This window comes from Amaranthus tricolor, chromosome 11 (assembly GCF_026212465.1).
Source record: "Amaranthus tricolor cultivar Red isolate AtriRed21 chromosome 11, ASM2621246v1, whole genome shotgun sequence".
Classification (NCBI taxonomy): domain Eukaryota; kingdom Viridiplantae; phylum Streptophyta; class Magnoliopsida; order Caryophyllales; family Amaranthaceae; genus Amaranthus; species Amaranthus tricolor.
This window is the reverse complement of record NC_080057.1, coordinates 2643808-2670699: the sequence shown is the minus strand read 5'-3', so window position 1 is coordinate 2670699 and position 26892 is coordinate 2643808. Positions and strand designations below refer to the sequence as shown.

The 26892-nt window shown below is 32.8% G+C and overlaps 2 protein-coding genes across 2 annotated transcripts; one reads left to right on the top strand and one right to left on the bottom strand.

Moving 5' to 3' along the window:
- Positions 1-5282: 5282 nt before the first annotated feature.
- Positions 5283-7305, top strand: LOC130826855 (protein MAINTENANCE OF MERISTEMS-like). The gene is made up of 3 exons (XM_057692454.1): positions 5283-6540; positions 6619-7041; positions 7122-7305. The coding sequence occupies exons 1-3, from the start codon at positions 5860-5862 to the stop codon at positions 7263-7265; spliced, it is 1248 nt and encodes a 415-aa protein (XP_057548437.1). The 5' UTR covers positions 5283-5859; the 3' UTR covers positions 7266-7305.
- Positions 7306-7454: 149 nt separating this feature from the next.
- LOC130826455 (PKS-NRPS hybrid synthetase cheA-like) lies at positions 7455-11078 on the bottom strand. Its single transcript, XM_057692044.1, has 4 exons — positions 11046-11078; positions 9358-10159; positions 8211-9275; positions 7455-8131 (listed from the first exon to the last, which is right to left on the bottom strand). Exons 1-4 carry the CDS (start codon positions 11076-11078, stop codon positions 7455-7457), a joined length of 2577 nt encoding a protein of 858 aa, XP_057548027.1.
- Positions 11079-26892: the final 15814 nt, after the last annotated feature.

The following is a 26892-nucleotide window of genomic DNA, read 5'->3' as shown; positions in this document are numbered from 1 at the left end:
AGAGTAAGTAGAGAGAGTAGGAGAAGAGATGAGTTGTGAATGAAAATGATTGAAAGTGATGAGTATATATAGAGGAGAAGGCAACGGCTAGCTAACGGTAACGTAACGGTCACATTTTGGCGAACCGGTTCCATGGAACCGGTGGGCCGGTTCAACCGGACCGGTCCCGGTTCCGGTTCCACGGAACCGTTGAGCCGGTTCAACCGGACCGGTTCCGGTTCCGGTTCCAGAACCGGTTCCATGGAACCGTTGGACCGGTTCTCCCGGACCGGTTCCGGTTCCAACCCGCGGGTTTTTTACCCGGTTCACGACGGTTTTTTCCGGCGGTTTCACGGTTTCGCGGTTCGGAACCTGTCGCAAACGGTTCCGGTTCCGGATCCGGTTCCAAGCGGTTCGGGACCGGTTCGGTTCCGGGTAACCCGCCCCGTGGCCATGCCTAGTTATAATAAAGGATAAAAATAATAGAACAAGTATGAAGTTATATGGGGTAAAGATAATCCCTCCTATTCACCTTACGAGTCCCATTTGACTTTTCACGAATTTTAAGGAGAGTCAAAAGTGGGACCCTAAGGGTAGGAAAGAGAGTGGTATTATGGGTTTTTAATGTAAGGGAGGAAAATTAGTATGGGTAATGGAGTGTATAATTTAAAATAGGATAAAGTTACTAAGGGCATAAAAGTTAAAAACCCATATCAAAAATAGAAATGAGACAATTAAGATAACTTGACCATAAAAGGAAATGGGACACATAAACTGAATAGGAGAGAGTATGTAGTAAGGATGTCGTTATCTGGTCATATAAGGATTAAGTTGAAGGTCTAGGTCAGTATGATCAATGATAATCATGATATAGGTATCTAGATAGTTGTGAGTTAAATAGTGAGTAATGATTTTAAGATGTGTGGAGTCAAAGTTCTAAGTGTGGACCGAGGAGTCTAATATATATTTCATGCCAACTAGAAGGTGGATTCAGGGTTTAAAGTCCTAGGAGCATCAATAAATGGACGACGACAGACTTTTTATTTGTAAAATTAACCGCTAAATTTTTTTAATTCTACAAAATGAATTAAAGAAGCATAATAATCCCAAGCGTAAGCCAATGTAATATAAAAGTGATCAATTAATATTATCCTCACCTCTAATGTTGGCAACCCAAAAGAATAATAAAGTTCAATTAACATCATTCTCACGTAAAGAAGTTAAAATTTACAATGAAAAGAAAGCCCTACAAAATGATATACAAAGTAACAAAATAACAAACGAACTATAATTGTTCTCGCCTAGTTTGCATTTATTTGGAATTGTTGTACAATGGCATCATACTATCATTGAGAAGTAAATCCTTCTCTAAGATAGTAAATTCTATCATTCAACAATTAATTGTTCTCCATTGTTGTTTCGTACTTTACTTTTTTATATGTATCATTCCGAAAAAGTTTCTCTCAACACTTGTTGTCGTCACTGGAAAAAGCAATACCAATTTCAATAGCTTGTAGACATTGAAATAGGTTTCATGCAATGTCTCAAAAAGTTTTATGGAAAGCTCATTGATAGTCTTCACATCTAAAAATCGCTCGTCGTTTCTCACATCACCAATGAAACTTTTAAGTGATTTTCCAAAGAATATCAAATCCTCATTTGGAAAATCATTTGGATAAAATTTAGCAACAATAAGCAATTTTTTATATCAAAAGATGAGTATCCCTCACCAAGACTAAAATAAGCCATACAAATAAGAAAAGCGTTGGTTTTCTCACTAAATCGATTTTGAAGTTTAGGTAATTGTAGATCAATCACACTTAGAAAAACTTCAATTCGATAATGATGAAGATTTGTCACTCAAGGAGCTTCACCATGAACCATTCTCCTTCCACCACCAATGTGACTAACATACAAGTCTTTCATATTTAGAATCTATAATCTATAACTATTACTAAAACAAAACACAGTTCACATCATCATTTTATGAAATTGCTAAAGTGTCACTTTCTCAATAAAAGTTTTCCCTCTAAAATTCAATGACGATGTCATTGTTATTATGACTTACTTTTATATTTTTGACTTTACTACCATCTAATTATTATTTTTACTTTTTAGGTCACATTATTTAATGTGTAAGAGAATTATATATATTATTTCATTTTTTTCAATTATTAATAATTTTTTTTAATTTTATTTATTAAATTATATTACATAATGTATTAAATATTTGAGATGATTAAAAAAATAATATACTTTTTGTCTTTAGTTGTGATTTATTTGTCATGAACTAAATTTCCACAATCACCTGCGCACACATTGTAAAATATCATACAATGTACGTAAGGTATACGACTGTTCATAGTGAAATGAAATATAACTATAATGTAAAATTCATTTCTTAAAATTTAAAACTTTTAGTTTATACAAATGTCCGAAAATTTTAAAAAGCCATGCATTGTACGGGCACTATCTAGTATTTATTATTTTTAATATACCTTTTAAGGCTAATACTATGGTGTAAACTAAAATAATATGAAGCAAATCTTTCTCCTAAATTCGTCTAATTAGAAGTATTTAATACGGTCAAATCCAAATTATTGTACTTCCCCCATTCCAAAATACTTGCACCATCTTACTTTTTACGCAGTCTAATGCATTAATTCAATCCTTAATATTTTTAATTATATATAATGAATAATTATAAAAATTTGATATAGACAGTCTTTGCATTGATAGGAATCAAATAAAATCTCACTTAACTATGTTTTAACTAAAAAAATAAAAAATAATCACAAATTAAGAATGATAAATAAATAATGCAATATCTTATAATGTTGCAAGTAATATCAAACGGAAGAACTATGATACATAACGTTGTCTTTAGGTGACAGAAGTACAGTAGTTGGTAGCTAGTGAAGTGGTGTTTGTTGAATATATATATCATATATATAGAATGACTCCTTACTTCTTGTATGAACTTAGTCTACTAACATTAAAAGATCTACTAACATTAAAAGATACTCTATTTTTCTTTAAAGATCACATGAATTAAGAAAAAATTAATTAAGTGAATGGTACAAAATTTCATATTAATATACTCAAACTCAATTATAACCTCAAATAAAAAATTTAAAAACTCATAAAAATAGTGAACCAATATCCGGACAAAAGAACAAGTGATAAAAATATGAGCTATGAGTATGTTGCAGTGATCACATGGTGAATATGAATATGAACCGTCAATGCACCCATCACATGTGAGTACATAGCTAAGTTACCCAACACATAGGAGAACCGTTAATTAGGATTCTCATTAGTGAATAGTGATGGAGAGTGGAATCTTGTGGACTAGTAATTTTAATTATGTGTTTTAAAATTTTTACATTTTCTTCACATTTACTTGTTTTGCAAATCTCTAACTTAAAAATTAAATAGTAATTTTAATTATGTGTTTTAAAAATATCAAAAAGTTGATATTTAAAAAGTTATATATTAAGATAAATTTAATAAGATTTCATATAGTCAAAATCTGACATAAAATTAGTAAATTTTATGTGAAAAGATTTTATAAACGGAGAGAGTATATAGCAATTATTTAGTGTCTCATCTAATTTTCTTATATTTTAATTTATTTTATTAATATAACTTATTTTCATTTTCGGTAAACACTTTTTTTTTAAATTTTCATCGACATATAATTTAATTTGCCTTTTTTTATCTTATTAACCCATCTAATTTCTCAATTTCTTTAAAATACTCCCTCCATTCTTTTTTTGTTATTCTCGTTTACTCTTTGTATAGTTTTCAAAGCAAATTTTAAACATCGATAATTTTAAATACACATAATAAAAAATTTATAAAAAATAAATAATAAAAAAGTATACATTAAAACGAATCTAACGAGATCTCACATCGATATATTGTATCTTTTAAATATGTGTTCAAAAGATTAATCAAATTTCTCTCGTTAAATATTCCAAATGAAAATAACATTGATAATGGAGGGAGTATCATTTATGCAATTTTTTTTAATTTACTCGCCATAGTCAATTAGACAATTTCCATTATACTAGAGAGTATCAAAGAAACAGTATATTCTTCTAAGTAATTATGGAAATGCAGAAAAAGAACTTGGGAGCCACTTGGCATCTTTTGAAGTCATATACAAGTGTTTACATCATAGCAAATTGGCTAAATCTAACTATGTGAGTAAATTTTCTTCCCAATCCTTATAATTCGCCACCCTTTTCATTTTTTCGCCACCCCCCTAGTAAATTACCATATTGCCCTTGGTTTTTAAAAAAATTACAATTATGCCATTGAAGCTAAAATTTTCTATATAAACCACAATCACACTAAAAATACTTTCACTACAACTAAAAACCAACATACAAAAGCAAAATTTGGGAGCAAAAATTAAGTTCAATCCGGAATTTATCAATCGAGGTAAGTTATTTGTAATTAAATTTAATCACGGAAAAAAAAAAAAAATATTATAGGAGTCGCCCAGATCTGGGCGACTGGACCCCGGTTCAGTCGCCTAATTTTAGGCGACTGGACCGGGGTCGAGCCGCCCAGATTTGGGCGACTCCTATTAATTTTTTTTTATTTTTATTTATTATTAAATAAATGTTTATGTTTTGTATATATAAAAATTTTTGTTTTTTAATTTTTTCCTTATATTTAAATTTAATCACGAAAAAAAAAAAAAAATTAATGGAGTCGCCTAGATCTGGGCGACTGGACCCCGGTTCAGTCGCCTAATTTTAGGCGACTGAACCGGGGTCGAGCCGCCCAGATCTGGGCGACTCCCTTAATTTTTTTTTTTTTTATTTTTTCCGTATGTATTTTATTAATTTTATTATTATTAATTTAATTATTATTATTATTGTATTGTTATTTTTGTTAATATTAAATATATGTTAATGTTATTATTATTAATATTATTATTATTATTGTGATTGTTAATTTTGTATTATTAAATATATGTTAATGTTGTTATTATTAATTTTATTATTATTATTGTTATTGTTATTTTTATTTATTATTAAATATATGTTTATGTTTTGTATATATTTTTTTTAATTAAATGTTAATAATTTTTTGTTTGTTTTTTGTTATTTTTTTCCATATTTTATTTATGATTATTATGTATTTAGAAATATTATTATTTATAATATTGAATGAAACCGTAAAAAATTGTAGAAAATGGCTGGTAATCAAGGAAAAGGAAAGGGTTTTTTTAGACAATTGTTGAGAGGTAATAGTTCTAGGCCTACCTTACTCAGAGGGGACCCGCATGAGAGAGGGGTCACGGGTTCTGCTAGGAGGGCTAGGCAGGAAGAGGCGGCCAGACATAGTGAGGCCCAAAGGTCGAGTACGCTGAACCAAGTGCGTACTCATTTTGATGACCAGGGTGATAGCCTCCAGAGTAGTTGGGGGGTTTATAGTGATGATGATAATGATGCTGATGATGTTCAGTTCCAAGGTCCTGAGCCTGCCCCATTGGACTGGACTATAGTTCGTGGCCCCGAAGGCAGATTTGCCCGTGGCGGCCCTAGTTCTTCCGCCGCATCTGAGCGTGCAGGAGGAAGTTTTGTCGATAATGAGCCGCCACGGGGCAGGCCCTCACAGTCCACTAACACAGACTGGTTAGTGACATCACCCCAGCCCGGGGGGCAGACAGATACGCGACTGATCCCTAGCTATGGCGGGCACATAGCTAAACTTATTTATGACGGCTCCGAGCGTACGCCTCCAATTTTGGAGTGCCGTATTAGGAAGAGACCGGTGGAGTCCATCATCGGATTGAGGGATTTGTCCGTTCAGCTAGTCGATTTTCTACCTTCCACTTCCCTCGGTCGACTCCCGGTCATTATGCACCAGCACATCGACTCTGCTTTGATATCGGCGTTCGTCGAGAGGTGGCAGCCGGATACGAACACCTTTCACATGCCCTGGGGAGAGATGACGATTATGTTGCACGACGTGCAACGCATATTGGGCATTTCTATTGATGGTTCTCTGCCGGCTGAGCCTTCGGAGGCGGAGTGGGAGGTTGGTATCACCAATCTGGTCGGCGAGCCTCTGTCTGAGCTTCGACGTAAAGGTTCATTCACCAGCGGATGCATAAGCGTTGCTGAACTGATGCGGCTGTGTCATAGGTCGCATGCCTTGGATACCCAGACCACAGCGTACTACATGGCTGTCATTGGCTCTACCTTGTTGGCGGATAAGACCAGGACTGGCATGCGACCTCACCCGATAGTTGTCGTCAACGACGATGAACAGGACGTGGCTTGGGGTGCGGTGACTTTGGCGTTCTTGTACAGGCAGCTCGGAATGGCATCTAGGGCTGGTTGCAAGACCATTGCTGGATGCCTCACATTGCTCCAGACATGGATCTATGAGTACTTCCCCGCTTTCCGCCCTCATCCTCGCCGAGATGATGTGCCAAACACGACTAGGGCGGAGATGTGGACGCCGAAGAAAGTAGGTCGTGAGCTGGACAGGTTGATATCATTCCGCAAGGTTCTGGACTCAATGACTGAGACTCAGGTATTTTACATTACATTTTGTCATGCATGTTGTTTTTTATCTGTAGGAAATTTGTTTTTTAACTTGGCTTGTAAGCAGGTTGAATGGACTCCCTATAATTGTGGAGCTGCTGCATTGCTGCATGAGCACCCACGCACCACAGTCATCGGGGGTATCACCTGCTTTGATGTTGTGGAGGTGTATTTGCCGGAGCGGGCATTGCGACAGATTGGGTTCGTGCAGTCTATTCCTCCAGCTCCTATGAGACCAGCCAAGGCTCTTCGACCGGCACACGGAACCTACTCCGTGACCTTTCCTTCTTCTGCTGCTGCATTTGTGGAGGCGTGGAGTAGGTTCCCCTACAGTGGCCGCCTTGTTGAGCAGGGACTTCGACGGGCTACTGTTCCTTCAGAGACTGAACCTAATTACGTTGAATGGTTCAGAGTTTGCTCGCACCCGTACATATCCCGAGACGAATTGCTGGCTTCCGGTCCTGGTCCTGGTCAGAGCAGATCTGATTACGTGAGTTTTATTATAAATTTTTTTTCAAGTTTCTTTTATTTAATGATTTAATAACGCACATTGTACTGTTGTGTTTTCAGTTCGCGAAAGAATGGGCCAGTCGATTCTCTCCAGTGGCAAGACTACCTACGCGGCTTGCGGATTTGAACTCACGTCAACGACATGCGTTAGAAATATACCTTAATGATTGTAGAGAATTATATGATCAATGGCATACTGAATAGTCTGTACTGAAACTATTTTACATTATTTATTGCATTTAATTTCGTCAATGATTGCATTTAATTTACATAAATATACACACTAACCCACATCACACAAATACATGTATATTTGTCTACCAGCATTATAAATTCCTCCTATTAATCAAAGAAATAAATAAATTCTTAACAGCACATACTGTAGTATAAATTCTATGGAGTATCTAAATTTACAGCATCGTCAGCGGTGTTATTTGTTGGTGGGGGTGCCCCGCGTAGATTATTCCACAGCATAATCCTCGTAGTGAAATTTGTGTCAAGATCTTTCGCGAAATTGTCAGCTGCTTGTTTCCAACGTGGGTGGATCGGCGGCAGAGGGGATGAATCGTCGTTCATAAAAAGTTGAACAAAATGATTTCGATTAACCCAAAGTATATGTATTAGTTTATTTACACTTCTCGCGGCCTGTGATTTTCTTAAAGGAAGAATCAAACAGTTGTTTAATGAATCACCGTTAGAAGAACCATAAAAAGCAATGGCAATGTTAAGAAACGTTGCTGCAGAGTAGAAAGCCATCGGTGCATCGAACCAGTGCATGAAAGGAGCAGGTCCATCGGTGTGTGAACCTACTCTGAATATTGACTCGTCTAGTGACTCATGAGATAGATACAAAGTTAGGTATTGCGCTCTGTTCATTTGCATTTCCATACTCATAGCACGTCTTAAAATAGGCCATGCTTCCTCGCCTCCCAGCTCTGTGACAGCAATTGCTCTAAATCCACAGTTACCATCACCTAACACATCAATCCAGTCGAACAAATAAGGAGGAAGCATGAATGGGATGTAATCAGGCCATGGAAACTGTGAGAAATCACGACCTCCTGGATCATCTACAATAAATGTAAATTAAGTTAATATAACCACAATAACAAATAATTAATGAAAAAAACTAAAAATTAATTCAATTACCGGATAAGTTGAAACTGAACTTAATTCCTACTGAAGATTGCGTCTCTCGGCCACTAGATCTGCCACTTGATCTCCCGCGGGAAGAAGATCTAGACCCTCGACCACGAGAAGATGATCGGCTATATTCAAATGAACTTTTTCTCCTTCTCATGGTTTTACTAGTGCTTGGTCTTCCCTTTCTCGGTGGACTAGCGTAAGGCTCAGGTATATCCGCACCATCTGGGTGTAATTCATATTCAAGTACCTCAGCCATTCGGCGAACAAAAGCGGGATCAGATTTAAGGACTTCATCGACCAGAGATTGAAAGTACTCTTTGTCATTGGCGTTCGCGTTTCGTACTTCTTCATTGGGTTCGTCTCCTACCTCTGTGTACCTCAAAGTACTCCAGAATTCATGAATGTCATCCAAGTACAAAGCACCATGTGATCCAATTTTTATTTGTAAATAACATGCACACGGCAATCCATGGGTTTTTAGAAGTACACAACCGCATTTGTTCAATGCAAAATCACCCAGTTCTAACATGCGGTTGAACTCATTCTGGATCTGCTCCAAGGCATAGAGAGACACGTGGCGATATAGAGGTCTAAAGAAATACTGTCGTAGCGTTCTTGGTACAGAAGTCATGGATTCCTGTAGCGATTGTCGGATTTTAGCTTGTTGATTTGTAATCTGTGCGTGCGCCCTTTTGAAAAGGGTATCGAATGAGCTATTACCGCTACCAAGGTAATACTTAAAAGACGAGTGTTGGCTTTCCACTCTGCTGGTAGTATGGTTACCCAAGTGTAAACAATCATTCGTCCACGCACGCACAAATTTCTCTCTAAGTGGAATCCATGTTCCAGTCAAATACCGAACGACCCTTCGGTTCCTAACCGACCACGTACTGACGATCCCTTCCCATCTCTTTTCATATTCCCGGATTGTAGCACTTTCAACCAAGGGGTTCCATCTACTTTTCCTAAATATCTGCCCTTGTTGATTTTTCTTGCCGCCGCACAACTTGTCCACCATGTTCTCAACATCGTTGCCAATATGCCAGGTGCATAACAAATGACGTACATCTACATTAAACAAAACAGTGAACGTAATTAAGACATTATCAATAGATATAACCACAATAATGAACTCACAAAGCGTTTTTACCTGGGAAGACGTCACGAATAGCTGCAGATAAACCTTCGTCACGATCGGTTACAATGACGCTAGGAGTCTGAGCACTGCCGAAAATATCTCTCAATCCCTGCAGCACCCACGAGTACGACACAGCCGCCTCATCTCGCATCAAACAAAACGCAACCAAGAAGTTGTGATTTGTTGGCGTCATTCCGATGACTTCACATAGTGGCCACTTTGATTTGTTCGTTTTGTACGTTGTATCTATCAGCACAACATACGGCCACGTACGTATCATTTGGATTGAAGTAGGATTTGCAATTAAAAGTCTGCTCAAGTGCCCGTCATTATCCAACTCTGTCCAGACCACATAATTATGTTCTGTGGCCATATGAAGACAGTGTTGAAGGGGAGTCCTGCCCTCCATTTCATCTCTCCTTATTGATTGCCTAATATTATATATCTGATTCATACTAGCATAAAAACCAGGAAAATTATCTCTAATAGAATTCATAATAAAGGCCGGTTGCATTCCGGTTGCACTAAGCTGTCGTATGTGCTCCCGAATATCTACATTAATCCTCGCCCTTACATGACCATCTCTGTACACCAAGAACGGGTGGTTATGTTTTCCCTTTACACCAGGACACACCCTTACCGTCCAAGGTCTTTCTCCTGGTTTACGACTACTTCCTACAATCATAAATTTACACCCACAACTCCTACTTTTAGAACCAGGTCGGGCAGCATTATCTACATTATCTACATCACCCCTAAGTTTACCATAGCGGTAAAATCTTAAATAACAACTAACTCTGGAACGTCCTTCTTTCTTTTTATAAGAAGCACGTGTAAATAGAAAACCGATTGTAATTGCTATTGCATCGACCCAACTATGTAACTCATCTATGGAGATAAATTCCCTATCCGTAACAAAGCGACCGGAGTAGTCTACGTTGTCTCCAAAATTTTCAAACTCCTGCACATTTGAAATGATATAAATTAAGTACATTAATGACTATAATAATAATATTTGGATTAATAATAACAACAACAACAACAATAATAATAATAATAATAATTTTAATAATAATAAAAACATTACGTTAACAAAAAAAATTTAAAAACATTTAAAATAAATAAATAATGACAAGAAAAATAATAACAATAATAATAATAGTTATAACAATAATAAATAAATAAATAATTATAACAATAATAAATAAATAAATAAATAATAGTTATAACAATAATAATAATAATAATAACAACAAATACAACAATAATAATAATAATTATAACAATAATAAATAAATAAATTACGTAAATTAAAATATTAAAAAATTTAAAAAATAAAAATATCAACAATAAAAATTAAAATAATGACAACAACAATAATAATACTAACAATAATTATAAAAATAATTTAAAAATACATTAATACGTAAATTTAAAAAAAAAAAAAAAAAAATAGCAGTCGCACAGATCTGGGCGACTGACCCATGGTCCAGTCGCACAAAACTGGGCGACTGAACCATGGCTCAGTCGCCCAGTTTTGTGCGACTGGACCATGGTTCAGTCGCCCAGATCTGTGCGACTAAACCATGGTTCAGTCGCCCAGATCTGTGCGACTAAACCATGGTTCAGTCGCCCAGATTTGTGCGACTTGTTTTTTTTTTTTTTTTTTTTTTTTTCCTTCGAACGGCAATTTTACGTACCGCATTCGACTCATAGTCGCTTTCGTTAGCCATATTCAACCAACTACGCCTTACAACTTCATTAACACTTTTTAGAGAGATAGTACCAGTTTTTAGTGAGATAGTACCGTGTTTCAATTCGTATTTCAAACGCATCTCAGAGTTCGATATATATAGACAAATCATCCTCATTAAATTCTTAATAGTGTTATTAAGCGTGATTTACATTTATTAAGCGTGATTTACATTTATTAATTATTTTTCAACTCCAATGGCATTTTTGTAATTCTTTTAAATCCAGGGGCAATTAAGTAATTTTGGAGGGGGGGAGGTGGCGAAAAAATGAAAAGGGGTGGCGAAAAATAGCAACACCCATTTTCTTTTCCCCCTTTTCAGATCTAATATTACGGCAAGTAAAACGGTAGATTGTTACTGGTCTCAAAAATTTCATTAACATATTTATAGATTTAACACACACACACACACACACACACACATATATATATATATATATATATATATATATATATATATATATATATATATATATATATAAATGGGGTAGGAATCTTATGAGAAAAATGTTGAAAATGAGAAGGATAAGAAGGACATTACACCCTTAATTTCACTAAAATAAAAAAGTTTATGGTCACAATTGAGCCAAAAACACATAATTGTAAAAGTGATTATGTTACACAGAAAAATAACTATGACATAAATTTTTAAAATATTTTACTTTATAATATATATATAGACACACGTATTCAAATACGTCTACATATTATTATATTAATTACATATTTATATAATAATAATAATAATAATAATAATAATAATAATAATAATAATAATTATTATTATTATTATTATTATTATTATTATTATTATTATTATTATTATTATTATTGATAATAATTTAAAACTTTCAAATGGCGACTTTTACTAATTGTGTGCCATTTATAAAAGATTTTATTATGTTAGTTATGATTTTAATTGTAAAAGGTTGGTTATGGAAGATATTCCTAGAATTAATCAATTACTAATTAAAATATTTTAAAACTTTATATAGCAATGCGTGATTTGATTGTAACTATTTTACAAGCAATATTTTCATTTTAAAATATAAGAGTATTTTATATAACAGTACTTATCTTTTGTAAGAAACTATTTTATCCATTTGACTAGTGGAAATTTTCAAATAATGATTTTATAGAACTTTTTCTAAATGGAGCTTTCAGATTTTATTACAACAATATGTATAATATCTAAGTTTTTCTAATAAATTAAACTTCATAACAATGCATTACTTGGTGCAATTATTTTACAAACGATGTTTTGATTATAAATTGTAAAATACTTTATATATCAATGAATATCTTCTTTTATGTTATTAAGTTTTTTTTAAACAATTTAAAGAATTTGAAAATCAAAGATACAGATTATTAATATTTTTGAAAAATGAGAATTAAGATGTTCTAACAGCTTTGCCACGTGTTTGCCACGTGTTATAATTTTATCGAGAATGAGTGGCTTGCTAGATTGTGTGGACATTGACTTTTACAAGCATATCAATTTTTGCATTAAAAATTTTAAAAATTTTTAATTATACAAAAATAACTATATTTTGACAGAGTATATAAATAGTCAATAATTATTTATTTTTCATGCAACCATTATGTTGATAGAAACAATTTTTATCACTTATTACGTTTAATTAAAAAATACCATAATTTGATGACGATAAAACACAATTGCATCTTACTGTTAAAACTTATAATATCGATTGTACGTTTCATTAAAAATATTATAATCGACTATAAAACGCAATTGCATCTTACTTTGAATTTATGATATTGATAGTTCTAACCTATACACAATGCATAGGTTTAGACAATAAATTTGGTAAATAGAAACCGTCTTTTAAAATAGGTAAATGAGTAAATAAATTTTCAAATAGTTATCAATTTTTACTGTCTAAAATCTATGCAACTGGTGCATGATATAGAAAAATCGTTATAATATATGTCTCCAGTTTATATTAAAATTTAGAAAAAATTATCTACAATAATCTAATGTTTTCATAATTTTTCCTACAATAATCCCACCAATTGATTAACCATTAATAATCCCAACTTTAGAGGGGTAGTAAACCCGGTAACCGGATTACTTGTTATAGCAAGTTTTATTTAAAAAAAAAAATAAATTAGAATAAAATATTGAAAAAAATGTGAAAAAATGTCTAAAAAAAAATTTCTAATTTATTTAATTATTCAAAATTTTTTATGTAAATTTTTAAAATTTTTCTCTAATTTTATATTAGTTTTCATTTCACTTTTTTATTGAATTACCCACTATAAGAGGTTATAGGGTTTTATCCAACTTACTTTAGGCAAATATCTCCTAAAGTTGAAATTATTCATGGTTAATTAATAAGTGAGATTATTGTAGAAAAATTATGAAAATGTTGAATTATTTTAGAATAATTTTTCCTAAAATTTATCAAAAAAATATTCTACTATTCTTTCCGTTTTGAAAAACAATAAATCTATAATTCATACCCGTTCCATTTTTTGTTTATTTGTTTATTTGTTTATTTATTAATATAAGAGGTGATTTGAAAGGAAAATAATAAGATGACACGTGGCAGCTAGTAAGATTGGAGCATTCGTATGGAACAATTTACTTCTTGCCGTTGATATCCAGATGAAAACTACATGAGAATTGATTAATGCAAGAGCCAAGAGGTAATAAGTGTATGAGTTGCTTTCTTGCTACAATGTAACAAAATTTATTTTGAAATTCAACTAATAATTTTGTATAGCAATTTTTGTTTTTTTTACGTGTTTCAATACAATAATTTAATTTTAATATCGCTAATTATGCATAATAAAAAAATTATAAAAATTTAGTTTAAATAATCTTTGCGTCAAAACGAATCAAACAAGATCACACTTGATTATGTTTTAGCTAATAGATTAAAAATTAATCACGAATTAAAAGAGATAAATAAATAGTGTAAATATTCAAATGTTGGAAGTAAATTGGAAGGAAGAAAGTATTAGCTGTAAATTGTAATAAATTCAAATAATATTACTTAATTGTGAATCTAATTTTTTGTTTTCAATTTATATTCAAACAAAAAAATAATAATATTTGAGTGAATAAAATGAACATTGGACCCCAATTTTCTAGATTTTCAATACAATTTGACATTTTATTTTGACAAATATCTTTACAGCCAAAAAAGTCTTATTCAACAATCAAACCTCACAAATCAAATAAATTTCCAAATTTTCCCATCATAAAAAAATAAATAAATAAAAACTTCCATTTGAGCTATCAAATGAATATATGACATTCCATTGTTATTAAAACCCTCTCGCTTGAGAGTTGGTATTCTTGTTTTACCTTTACCTTTTACATATTATTCTTTTACTTGTTTTTCACCTATTTTTTTTTGAAAAAATTATTCTGAATAATCCAACTTACTGTCCATTACCTGTGAATAATTCCACCTTTTAAAAAATTTTAAATAATCCAACATTTGACTTCCTTTTGTTGCGAATGGCCCTCGAAAAAACAAATTGGCTATTCGAGGTTATCACTAGCCATTACATTCAACATGTCGTCCTCCTCCTTCTTTACAATCTCCTTCAATGGAGTAACACCATATTCGATCCCAAAAATTTAGAGAGAGAAAAAAAACTTTCACATTTTTAATTTACTTAAAATCTTAATAATTTTAAAAGGTATGAACTCTAATTCCTTTTCTTCTCGAAGTGTCAAGTCAATTTTCAAAAATTATATGAAATGTGAGCATGATTTCGAAGCAAAGGTGCAAAGGGCGAAGAAAGAATCTCGGGTTGGTGAGAATTTTTTTTCATATCCAAAAATGAAATGGAAGAGGTGGATGGAGACTTTAATGAAGGTCAAAGAGATTTTTTTTATTAGAAAAATAAAAGGTATTTAAATAATTCAAAATGAAAAGGGATTTACCGGTTGGAACCATTTCTTTGCAACAAAGGTCCACTAGCAACAAAAAGTATGCAAAGGTTGGATTTTTTTTAAATTTTTCAAAAGGTGCGATTATTAGCGAAGAATGGATAATAAGTTGGATTATTAAGGACAATTTTTCCTTTTTTACATGTATTTTATATACTTCCTTTTTTATTTTTGAGGTCCAAGCTTGTATAGTAATATGTAAGCTGGCAAATTTAGTTTCACTCACTCATTTTCACTGCAGGAACCTATCATTCTAAGGAACAATCTAGAGTCGGGAGACTCTGTGACCGCATCCTCCTTTATGGGTACGGGTTGTCGCTTTCCTTCCTTCCCTTGACTCAGATCATAGTAATTTATGGGCGGAATATACTGGATACGATGATGATGATAATGATGATGACTCTATCTATAAAATATACTAACAGTTGTTAATCTCAATGTCACGTGTCATGTTATTTCTTTTCGTCAAAATCCTAAGAATAAGAAGATAAGTATTTAACAAATCACCAAATATTTATTTCCAATATTATGCAACATATTTATAATGATAAATATATAAATATTCTATTACATTGATATATATTCAAATATAATATCGATTTATTTTAAAAAAGCTAATAATAATAATAATAATAATAATAATAATAATAATAATAATAATAATAAAATTTGGATATTTGTGAATTTGGTTTATCATCAATTTGATTTATATATTCAAATATAACTATCAATTTTTATTTTACAATAAGGTTGCGTTAGCAAAGGAGTTGGTTGTAGCCAACTCTAACTTTAGAAAGAAGGATGAGCACTTGATTACGTACAAGAGTGGTGGGCATGCAACCCAAATTGACTACTGTTTAGTATGAAAGGATTATCGTAGCTCGTGCCTGGACTGTAAGGTCATGCTGGGTACAGAGATATCCACCCAACATAGGTTATTAGTACTAGTGTTTCGTATGAGGAGAAAGATTGTCGAGAAGAAGATAAAGGTCAAGCAAACGATCATGTGGGGTAGACTTAAAGGGGATATGGTCGCAACCTTCTCAAGCAAGATCAAGACGTCGAGTTACCCAAGTGTATCAGACGATGCAAATCAAATGTGGGTGACCATGGCGGAAAACATTCGAAAGGTGGAAAAGGAGACATTAGGGGTGTCGACGGGAAAACCACAGGTGTACAAAGAGTCGTGATGGTGAATGAAGAAGTGAAAAAGAAGATAAAGGAGAAAAACAGGAGATTCAAGGAGCTTATGTCTTGCACGGAGGAGGAGGATAGGATACATAAGAAAGAAAGGTATAAAGAAGCAAAACGGGCGACAAAGAAAGCAGTAGCGGAGGTAAAAGATCGTGTGTTTGAAGCCTTTTATCAAAAGCTTGATACAAAAGAGGGAGAGAAGCATATTTTTAAGTTGGTTAAAGCCAGATCTAGGCAGAAGAAGGACTTAGGGATAGTGAAGTTCATTAAGGATGAAGGTGGACGAGTACTCCTTAGACAAGAGGACATCAAAATGAGATTGCATCAATATTTTTTCCAACTGCTCAATGAGACTAGGGGTCTAAAGGAGGAAATTCGAAAAACTCTGGACATCCAAAGAACACAGGATCATAGGTTGATTATTGAGATTACCACGGCGAAAGTAGGAGAAACTCTCAAAAAGATGGGGGCACTAAAGGTAGTTGGACCTAATAACATCCCGTTTGAGGTGTGGAAGGGTTTAAGAGAGGAGGACATTCATTGGCTTACTAACCTCTTTAATGTCATCTTGAGGTCTAGTAAGATTCCAGAAGAATGGAGGGTTAGCACACTTATCTCACTATTTAAAAATAAGGGCGATGGACAAGTATGCGGGAACTATAAAGGAATCAAACTTTTAAGCCACACAATGAAACTGTGCGAAAGAGTGATTGAGAAAAGAATTAGACGGGAGACGATGATTAGAGAGAAGCAATTCGGATTCATGCCTGGAAGATCAACCATTGAGGCAATTCATCTTTCTAGGAGACTGATGGAAAAGTACAAGGAGCGAAAGAAGGATTTGCATCTGGTGTGCATTAACCTAGAGAAAGCGTATGATAGCATACCACGAAGCATCGTTTGGGATAGCCTCAAGAATAGAGGTATTTCACGAAGGTACATTGAGTGTCGAGTAACATTCATAAACCGGTGGGTATGACAGAGTCTTTCCCAATTAATATAGGATTGCATCAGGGATCAGCACTAAGTCCTTTCATTTTTACGGTCATTATGAAGAAAATCTCTAAGTCCATCTGGGAGATCGTACCATAGTGCATGCTCTTCGCTGACGATATAGTTTTAATTGCAGAAACCATGGAGGAGGCTAATGGTAAATTGGAAGAGTGGAGGGAAGCCTTGTTGGGTAAGGGGTTGCGCTTAAGCCGTACGAAGACAGAATACTTGCGATGCGATTTCAGTGGGGCATAGTCTATAAGGAAGCCATAGGTGACTATCGGGGGAGAAGTTGTTGCATGTACGTCCAAGTTCAAATATTTGGGATCAGTGATTCAGAGTAATGGAGAGATTGATGGAAACGTTACTAATCGTATACAAGCGAGTTGGCTTAAGTGGCAAGTAGCAACCGGGTGCTTTGTGATAAAAAATTCCCTAATAGATTAAAAGGTAAATTTTACCGCGTTGCAATTAGGCCGACTTTGTTGTATGAGACAGAATGTTGGCCCGTAAAGAAGGTTTTTTTTCAAAAAAATGGAAATAACTAAAATTCGTATGCTGAGGTGGATGTGTGGTAATACTATGATGGATAGGATAAGAAACCAGGAGTTCAGGGAGAAGTTAGGGGTTGCATCTCTCTCTGGAAAGATGCGGGAGAAGAGGTTGAGATGGTTTGGGTATATGTAGAGAAAGACCTATGACGCCCCAGTGAGAAGGATCGTGCATTTGGAGGACAAGAGAAGTCGAGGTAGACCTAGGAGAACATGGTAGGAACTGATTAAAAGTGACCTGCACAAACTACAGCTCTCCAAAGACCTGACCAGGGACAGGGGTAGTTGGCGGCGCCTTATCCATGTCTTAGATTACTAAACCCGTCCTTCTTACCCACCATCTGTTATTGTTCATTGCCTTTACTTATCGATCTCAACCTCCTTCTTTACATTTAGCTTTATTTTTAGTTATTTGTCCGCATTCTATTTATTATGTATTTTTAGTTAATTGATTACTATTTATGGTTAACGTGGATTGTAAGTTGCAGGCCAATGGGTAGTTTCAGGTTTCTCTCTCTTGGAAGACCCTTCTTGAGCCGAGGGACTCTTTGACTGCACTCTGCTCTATGGGTATACGCTACTGTCTTTGTTCCTTCCCTAGATCTTGACCATAGTTTTTTATGAGCAAAATACACTGGGTATGATAATAATGAATAAATTTACTAGAAATATATATTATTTAATATATCAGTACATATTATTTATATCCTTTTTTATCCTTGGTTTATTTCATTTTCTTTATTTGCTACCACTTTATGCCTAATATTATAATTAGTCTTGTATTATTTTAGTAAGTTTGTTGTGAATGAGAAAAATGAGATAGTTGTTAAATCTGTTCACATTATAGAAAAACAAGTAAAAATTTGATTGATAATTACAGTTTTTAACATAATGTTTTTTAACAAAAATCAAAATTAAAGTTTCTAAAAGTATACAATATTGAGAGATATTTTTTTTCACCATAATGAATTTAAAACTAACCAATTACAAAACTACTTTTTCATAAGGAGCACCATTATGACGTACATACCAATTTTTTTTGCTAATATCTTTCGTTATCATGATTTCATCCATAACCCCTTCTAAATTAATATTCCATTATAATTGTAGCTTTCTACATTAGATCCTCATAAGTCATAACACAATGAAATGTCAAAAATATCCCTTTCAAATGGGAGATTTTTTTCATTATATATGATGATGATATTCAATTAAATTAATTAATAATCAATTAAATAGGAAAAAATCTCAAGACAAGACACAAAAAAGTTGACTATAATAGTATTTGACAATGCAACACACATATAGTCAATATCATGTTAATTGAAGGGACCAAACATTATAAAATGGCATGGGCCCAAAGTTGGTTGGTTGTGGCTTGTGGCTTGTGGACTTACTCCTTCGAGTCTTACTACTTGGGGCTCATCCCCTTTTGCCATTTTTCTTTGTGTCCTTTTACACAACTTATCCTTTGCTAGTTGTATGACTATCACTTTTAAAGTTGTTCTAATTTTTAACTATGTATATATAATTATTCGTTAAGACAAACATAAAGAATCGTTAACAACAAATACCAGGTCACTGGGTGATTGTTAACTCATTATTATTTGATTATTTATATGAATCATTGTGGGTTTTGGAAGTAAATCTTTTTATAGAATGTGTTTAAGATTCATCATTACCTTAGCTTTGATCAAACTCCATAGCTTTGTCTATATGTCAAAGAAATCATTTGAATTAAAAATTAAACTCAAGATAAGTTATTAATTTTTTCAATTAAAAAAACTAAACACCATATTCATAATTGCACTCAATTTATTAAAGGACAACAATACACTTTGACAAAAAATGACTCCAGTAAATGTATTCCATTAATAAATTTTTGGGCTCCATGTGTTATGTATGGAGTTTTTGGATTATAATAGTGTTGGACCTCTTGAGTTTTGATGATGACTACACTTAAGCAAATATGTGTTTAGAGATTGTGTGTAGGTCGATATCCGATTGAAATGGTGATCGTTGATAGTACCTGTGGCTTAGTTCATGGGAATGCACGTGTCAAAAGGATTCAAGGGATGTTAGAAGAAGTATATCGCTTGGGATGTAAAATGGAGACAGCAGGTCTACTGTTCCTAAGTTGGATGTTCTAGTAAAACTGGATTCTGGAAACAGCGCACTGTTCCCAAACCAAAGTCAGCCTACGTTAACTAATAAATTCTGATTTTTATTTTTTAGTTAATGTATTTAAATTAATTTGTTGCATTTATTTATTATAGTTAATTGGTAAAAAGTTTTCTAAAAATTTCTTTTCATATGAATTTCCAAATAAAGATCCTTTATTTTAGGATCTATTTTTAGTAAATATTGGATTTGCTAAAAATAGAAATATCGGTTGTTGAATGGGTCTTAGCTATTATTTTTAACCGATCTTTACTTTTGATAATAGGTTATCGTGTCTAGTTTTATTAAGCATAACCGTTTCTAAAAATAGCAAAATCGTTCCAGCAGTTAGTACTGAAACAGGAACTATTGCTGGAGAAACTGCTGCTGAAGGGAACAGCGGTTATTATTAGGAAACAGTGGTTATTATTGCTTTAACCGTATGATTGATTTATTCAAGGCTTGTGGAAATAACCGTTTGGTAGTTTAATCCACATCATTCCCATGATCTTTTGACAGGGAATAGTGGATTGGAATATTTTTCTATTTTCAGAGATTTTATTTTTTATAAATAGCTAATGAACTCGGTTGTTCCTAAGCGCATGCATTAAAAAACGTATAAACTTTGTTATTTTTCATGCGATTATTTTTGGAAATTCTACAAGAAATGTTTTGCTTTTAAAATTGCCAATTAATTCATAATATTTTCTTGTGCCACTCATTGATTTATTTTAGAGAATTTCATTCCTTTTGTAAGGGTTTTTGAGAGAACTTGTAATTAGACTCGGGTGAGTCTAAGGGGGGAATTAGATAGCTTTGAGTGAAGCTATTGAGGAGTTTAGCTTTTAGTGAAGCTAAGTTTGTTGCTTTGAGTAAAGCATTTTGAGAGAGAAGAGTTGGCCTAGTTGATTCGCTTCGAGTGAAGTAAGGTGTTTATTGTAATTGTAACTAATTGCCTTAAACATAGTGGAGTTTTTAGAAATCCCAAGGGGTCGTGGTTTTTCCTTCTGTTTAGGCCCAGAAGGTTTCCACGTAAAAATCGTGTGTTTCTCTTTTATTATTTTTCTCTAAGTTTAAGCTTTATTATTTTATACAATTCCGCAAAAGCAGGGCACAAACGCTTAAACTAGTAACAACAACAATTCATCCCCCTCTTGTTGCTGTTCCCGTTCCTAATTGAATCAACAAATAGGACTTATACATACCTTGCAAGGTTATTATGAGGTTAAGCTATTAACTATCTAACTAGTTATTAATTGTGGGTATCTATTAACTTTTTAAGTACCACTTAGTTTTGGGTATTTGTAACAGTATAATTGTATATTAGAAATTTTATTGTCTACTTAATGATGTCGATTTTTATTTTTCGATATATGAGAATTGTTCATTATAACTGTTGGATTATATTTTATTGAGATAAATATAAAGAAAATCTCAAAACGTTAATTTTCAGTTTAGAACGTCGTCAGAAGTTATACAGTTTTGAGATTACTACATGCATTATTAAACGCCACCTAAACTGCAATTTTATCAAATAATAATATTTTTCATAAAGTAGTAATATTTTTTAGTCTTATGAAACCACTAACAACTATATAAACTACCACAATCTTATGAAATACAATAAGTACATTACCATCTCATTGATAAACATACCCATATTAGGTGTTTCCTTAGAACTTTAAAGATACTACTAGTTTTATATCCATGCACGTACACAGTATTGTGATTTTTTTTTAACATAATATGAAATTCAATTGCAAAAAAAGTATTATACAAAATAGAAAAAAAATTCAACACAAGGATGACATATTTCTATTCATATTAAAAATAAAAAGGGAATAAAAAATCTATATATTTTTTAAAAAGCATCAAAAAAATAAAAAAGAGAATTAGTTAAATAGGTAAACAAAACTAGCTCGAATGAAAAAGAAAGAAAATTAAAATTATTAAAAAAAAATAACTATATATATTTGAGGATATTTTTCATGTTTATATAAATTTTTGGTTATGGTTTGTTTCTGCTATGAAACTTTTGTGAACTTTGATTCGGGAAGTAAAGGTTCTTTGTGAAAGGCAATTACTTCTTGGGGGTCCGAATGAGTATAAACGGGTTCTGCTATTGACATGCAAAACGAGTAATGGGTTACTTGTCCAGGGGCTGATGTGGAAGTGTAATGGGACCGTTTTAGAGTGTATGAGTTAGCTTAAGAACAAGCTCAACAAGGACCGAAACAAGAGAACACCCACACAACTTAGAAACTTATTCTAGATTGGATGGTTTCTTTGAGCAGCAAAAATCCACTAAGTATTTTAAACTCTCAAAGATTTTACTCTCAAACACTAAGTAATAAGAATAAAAGGGGCGTGCAACACAAAGTAAGCACAAAGAAATTCACAAAGAAAATCAGAGTTTTGTTTTCAATCTCACTTGCCTAAAATGCATGGCAATGAGTTCCTTTTATACTAAAAATAATGCAAGTGTTACAAGCCTTCAAGGAACCTTTTAACTTCCCTCAAGGAACCTTTTAACTTCCCCTTCAAGGAACCTTTTAACTTTCCCCCTTACAAAAATCAGAAAACAAAGCATTAAACTAAAGCTAGCATTAAGCCTTTTTAATGTTAAGCATTTAAGGCTAATAATGACCCTTTATTAATAGCTATTTAAACAGCAAATTAAGGCTAATTAAACTACTTTGAACCGTCCATATTCTCCTAAAAAAAACTCTTGCATTTCTCCTAAAAAAAACTCCCATTTAAGCATTAAAGCTAGAATTCAAGTTGCTGCTTGTATTCAACTTCCCATTTAAGGCAATTGTGCCTTATTCAACTTCCCATTTAAGGCAAGTAATAAAGGATTTCTTTGAAGAGAATACCACGAAATTAACAGCCATTTGCTTGACATTTGCGTGGCTAAGTAAAGCATGGACCGTAGCTTGTGTTGTAGGAACCGTAACTTGATGATCTTGGACTTTTTGGACTGAATTCTCATCATTCTCCCCCTCTTCAAAGAAGTTTGCCCTCAAACTCTCATCTTCAAGGTATGGAGACAAATCACCCACATTGAAAGTTGCACCTTTCTTCAAGAGCTCCGTTAAAGGCGCCAAAAGATTGGAAAAGTTCTTGATGAAGACTCGGTAAAATGAAGCTAGTCCATGAAAACTTCTAACCTGATGAACATCTTTGGGTACCTTCCATGTTGAGATAGCTTTCACCTTCTTGGGATCAACCTGTACTCCTTCACTAGAAACAATGTAGCCTAGGAAAGAAATACTACTACACATGAAAGTACATTTTTCCATTTTTCCATACAATTTATGCTCTCTCAATGCCTCAAGTAAAACTCTCAAATGTATCAAATGCTCATTTTCAGTTTTACTATATACTAGAATATCATCTAAATATACAACAATGAATTTATTTAGAAAGGGACGTAATACCTCATTCATGAGTCTCATGAACGAATTAGGAGCATTACAAAGTCCAAATGGCATGACAAGCCATTCATATAGACCTTGCTTTGTCTTGAAAGCAGTCTTCCATTCATCTCCTTCACGAATTCTCATTTGATGATAACCACTTCGCAAGTCAATTTTGCTAAAAAATGTGGCTCCACTTAATTCATCAAGCATGTCCTGTAGCCTTGGCATGGGAAATCTGTATTTGATAGTTATGTTGTTGATGGCACGACTATCAATACACATCCTCCAAGTTCCTTCTTTCTTTGGCACCAAAAGGGCAGGCACCGCACATGGACTAAGGCTTTCACGCACACAGCCCTTTTCCATGAGTTCTTCAACTTGTCTTTGCAACTCCTTAGCTTGCTCGGGATTGCATCTATAGGCTGCCTTGTTTGGTAATGAGGCTCCCGGTACCAAATCAATTGCATGTTCAATACCACGAAATGGAGGCAACCCTTTAGGCAAATCATCGGGAAACAAATCTACAAATTCTTTAAGCAAGTTTCTCAACGGAATAGAGTTAGTCACATGAGAAACATCATCAACAATGGGCTTTACAATAAGCAGAAACCCTCCTCCCTCTATCACGCATTCTTCCTCAAACTCCTTCCTAGACATAAAGAAGTTTGGTTTCTTTTCCACCATAGGTTCAACCTTAGGGGGCAAAGGTAACAACCTAATCTTCTTTCCTAATTTGGTAGTGACCGTATAGACATTAGAAACACCATCATGAATAGCTTTTCTATCAAATTGCCATGGTCTACCAAGCAAAATATGACACGTACTCATAGGTAAAACATCACACCAACGTTCATCATAAAAATTTCCTATAGTGAATGAAACTAGTGCTACGTCTCGAAAAATCCCTATGATGCTCAAGTCAGTGATTGGAATGTGAAACGAGAAATGAATGCTATATTAGGTGAGAGGTGTAATACCCCAGATTTAGCTTGAAAAAGGTTTGATATACTACTCATATCAACAAGGTGCATCTTCTTTTCTAGAGAGCCCATTTGATAAGAACTCCACAGTTAAGCGTGCTTGGTGGAGAGCAATCTTAGGTTGGGTGATCTCCTTGAAAGTTTTCCCGGGTGCGCATGAGTGAGGCCAAAGTGCGCTGGAAAGACTTGTGTTGGTTTGTGGGGCCAGTCTACAGTCTCCATGAGTAGTCACCAGCGGTCCGAGGGGCCAGGGTGTTACAAGAGGATTAAGGGTATGAATGCATACTTGATTCGGCAATTCATGATTTATAGTGCAGGTGGGTCTGGCTTTAAGTCATCCAGGGGTATTTGTAATTTTAACCTTGTGGAATAGGCTTTTAGTGTAACATTTGAGAAATTAATTCTTGTAGAATTAAGAAACTTAAAATAATATTAGAATGAGAATTATTTTGAGTTCGTAAGATTAGTGAGTTGAATTTGGGCTAAGATAATAAGGAAGACCTTAGGCTTTGAGTGTAAGATTATTAGTTTATGTAATTTATATTTTAATTTTTTTTTTAAAAATTATTCCCTCCTATTTATTCTAAGTGTTTCATTTTCTTTTAGGGTCCAGTTACTCTAAATGTCTCATTTCTATTTTGGGTTTGTTAACTTTACCAATTTATCTCTACTAAACTAAACTTTTTTACGCCTTTACACTTATTAATCCCACTTTACACCTATATAAATATATATATATATATATATATATATATATATATATATATATATATATATATATATATATATATATATATATATGTATGTATATATATATATATGTATGTATATATATATATATGTATGTATATATATATGTATATATATATATATATATGTATGTATATATATATATATATATATATATATATATATATATATACATATATATATATATACATATATATATATATACATATATATATATATATACATATATATATATATATATATATATATATATATATATATATATATATATATACATATATATATATATATACATATAAATATATATATATATATATATATATCTATATATATATATATATATATCTATATATATATATATATATATATATATATATATATATATATATATATATATATATATATATATATATATATATATATATAGATATATATATATATATATATATATATATATATATATGTATATATATAATATACATTAAAGTCCTAAAAAATCTATACTAATTACAATTTATCAAGGAAAAAATTAACAAGATACGCGGCAATCTTGTCTTTTAATTCTCGCATCTGTCCATTTCTCAGAGAGCGTGTTTCCCTCGGAATGTCGTATAAAACCTATAATATAATATAAAATTAAAAGATTAATAAACATTAGATTTTACCAATAATAATCAATATAGTAAATATATATATTATAATATAATTTAAGAACGTAACAAATACTTACGACATCTATATTTTTAACTCCAACCTCCTTCACGGATTTTATAATATTGTCCATGTATTTCAGCGTGTAGTAGCCGCAATCAACGGAATTAGAAGATTGTTGAAAACTCTAAGAGAAAATAGATGTTACCAAAAAAGCTTAAAAACGCATAAAATGGCAACTAAATTAACACGTAATTTCTAGCATATGACTATGATTTACAATTCTAACCACTTCAACACAATAATACCAAATAGTGTTGTGTGCTAAGTTTCGTGCAAAACAAATCAAGTTTGAGCTACTTTAGACTAGTGGAAAAAACCTCATTTGCTGCGGTTTTTTTGGCCATTATTTGCTGCGGTTTTGGCCCCAAGCAATAGTGATAGCAGCAAATGGCCTATTTTAAATGCTGCGGTTAAAAATCGCAGCAAAAAAGGGCAGTATTTGCTGCAGTCAACCCATATCCGCAGCAATTAAAGAGGAGTATTTGCTGCGGTCAGCCTCAAATCCGCAGCAAATAGTTATTTATTAATTTATTTTTTGTTGCTTCAGGAGGTACTCCGCGTGCCGCGGAGATTTACGCGAGCCACAGAGTGGTTTTTTATTTTTATTTTATTTTAATTTTTTTGCTGTTTTCGTTTAATAGTATTAAATAATCTAATAATGTACAATGTAATAAACAATGATTAATCCAATGATAATCACCAATTAACTCCAATAATCACCAATAATCTCTTTGTAAACTCTCGATCGTATATATAATATAATAATATGTACATATACAAATTAAAGTCCTAATAAATCAAAAGGTGCTTTTAAACTTGACACAATTACTTTTGAACTTACTCTAGTCATAAAAATAATGAATACTTGACTCCAAAAAGAGTGTCACACATCAAAAGCTCTCGGTTTTTGAGATTCAATCCTACATGTTTCATATAGAAAGCAGCTTGCGAAAGTGAATAGTGGATTCGAGTTGAGAATTTTTGTCATTCGAATAAACATCGACATGGCAAACTGTCAATCTGCAAATCCAACGAAACACAAATAAGCATTAAACTCATCCAAAAACATAATTAATTAACATCCTAGAAGTACATTAGAATA

Coding starts and splice junctions, on each gene's coding strand:
- LOC130826855 (XM_057692454.1), top strand. CDS start 5,860: ATGCACCAGCACATCGACTCTGCTTTGATATCGGCGTTCGTCGAGAGG. Junction 6,541..6,618: donor ACTCAATGACTGAGACTCAG/GTATTTTACATT, acceptor GCTTGTAAGCAG/GTTGAATGGACTCCCTATAA. Junction 7,042..7,121: donor GTCAGAGCAGATCTGATTAC/GTGAGTTTTATT, acceptor TTGTGTTTTCAG/TTCGCGAAAGAATGGGCCAG.
- LOC130826455 (XM_057692044.1), bottom strand. CDS start 11,078: ATGGCTAACGAAAGCGACTATGAGTCGAATGCG. Junction 10,160..11,045: donor GCGACTATGAGTCGAATGCG/GTACGTAAAATT, acceptor TCTTATAAAAAG/AAAGAAGGACGTTCCAGAGT. Junction 9,276..9,357: donor TATTCGTGACGTCTTCCCAG/GTAAAAACGCTT, acceptor TGTTTAATGTAG/ATGTACGTCATTTGTTATGC.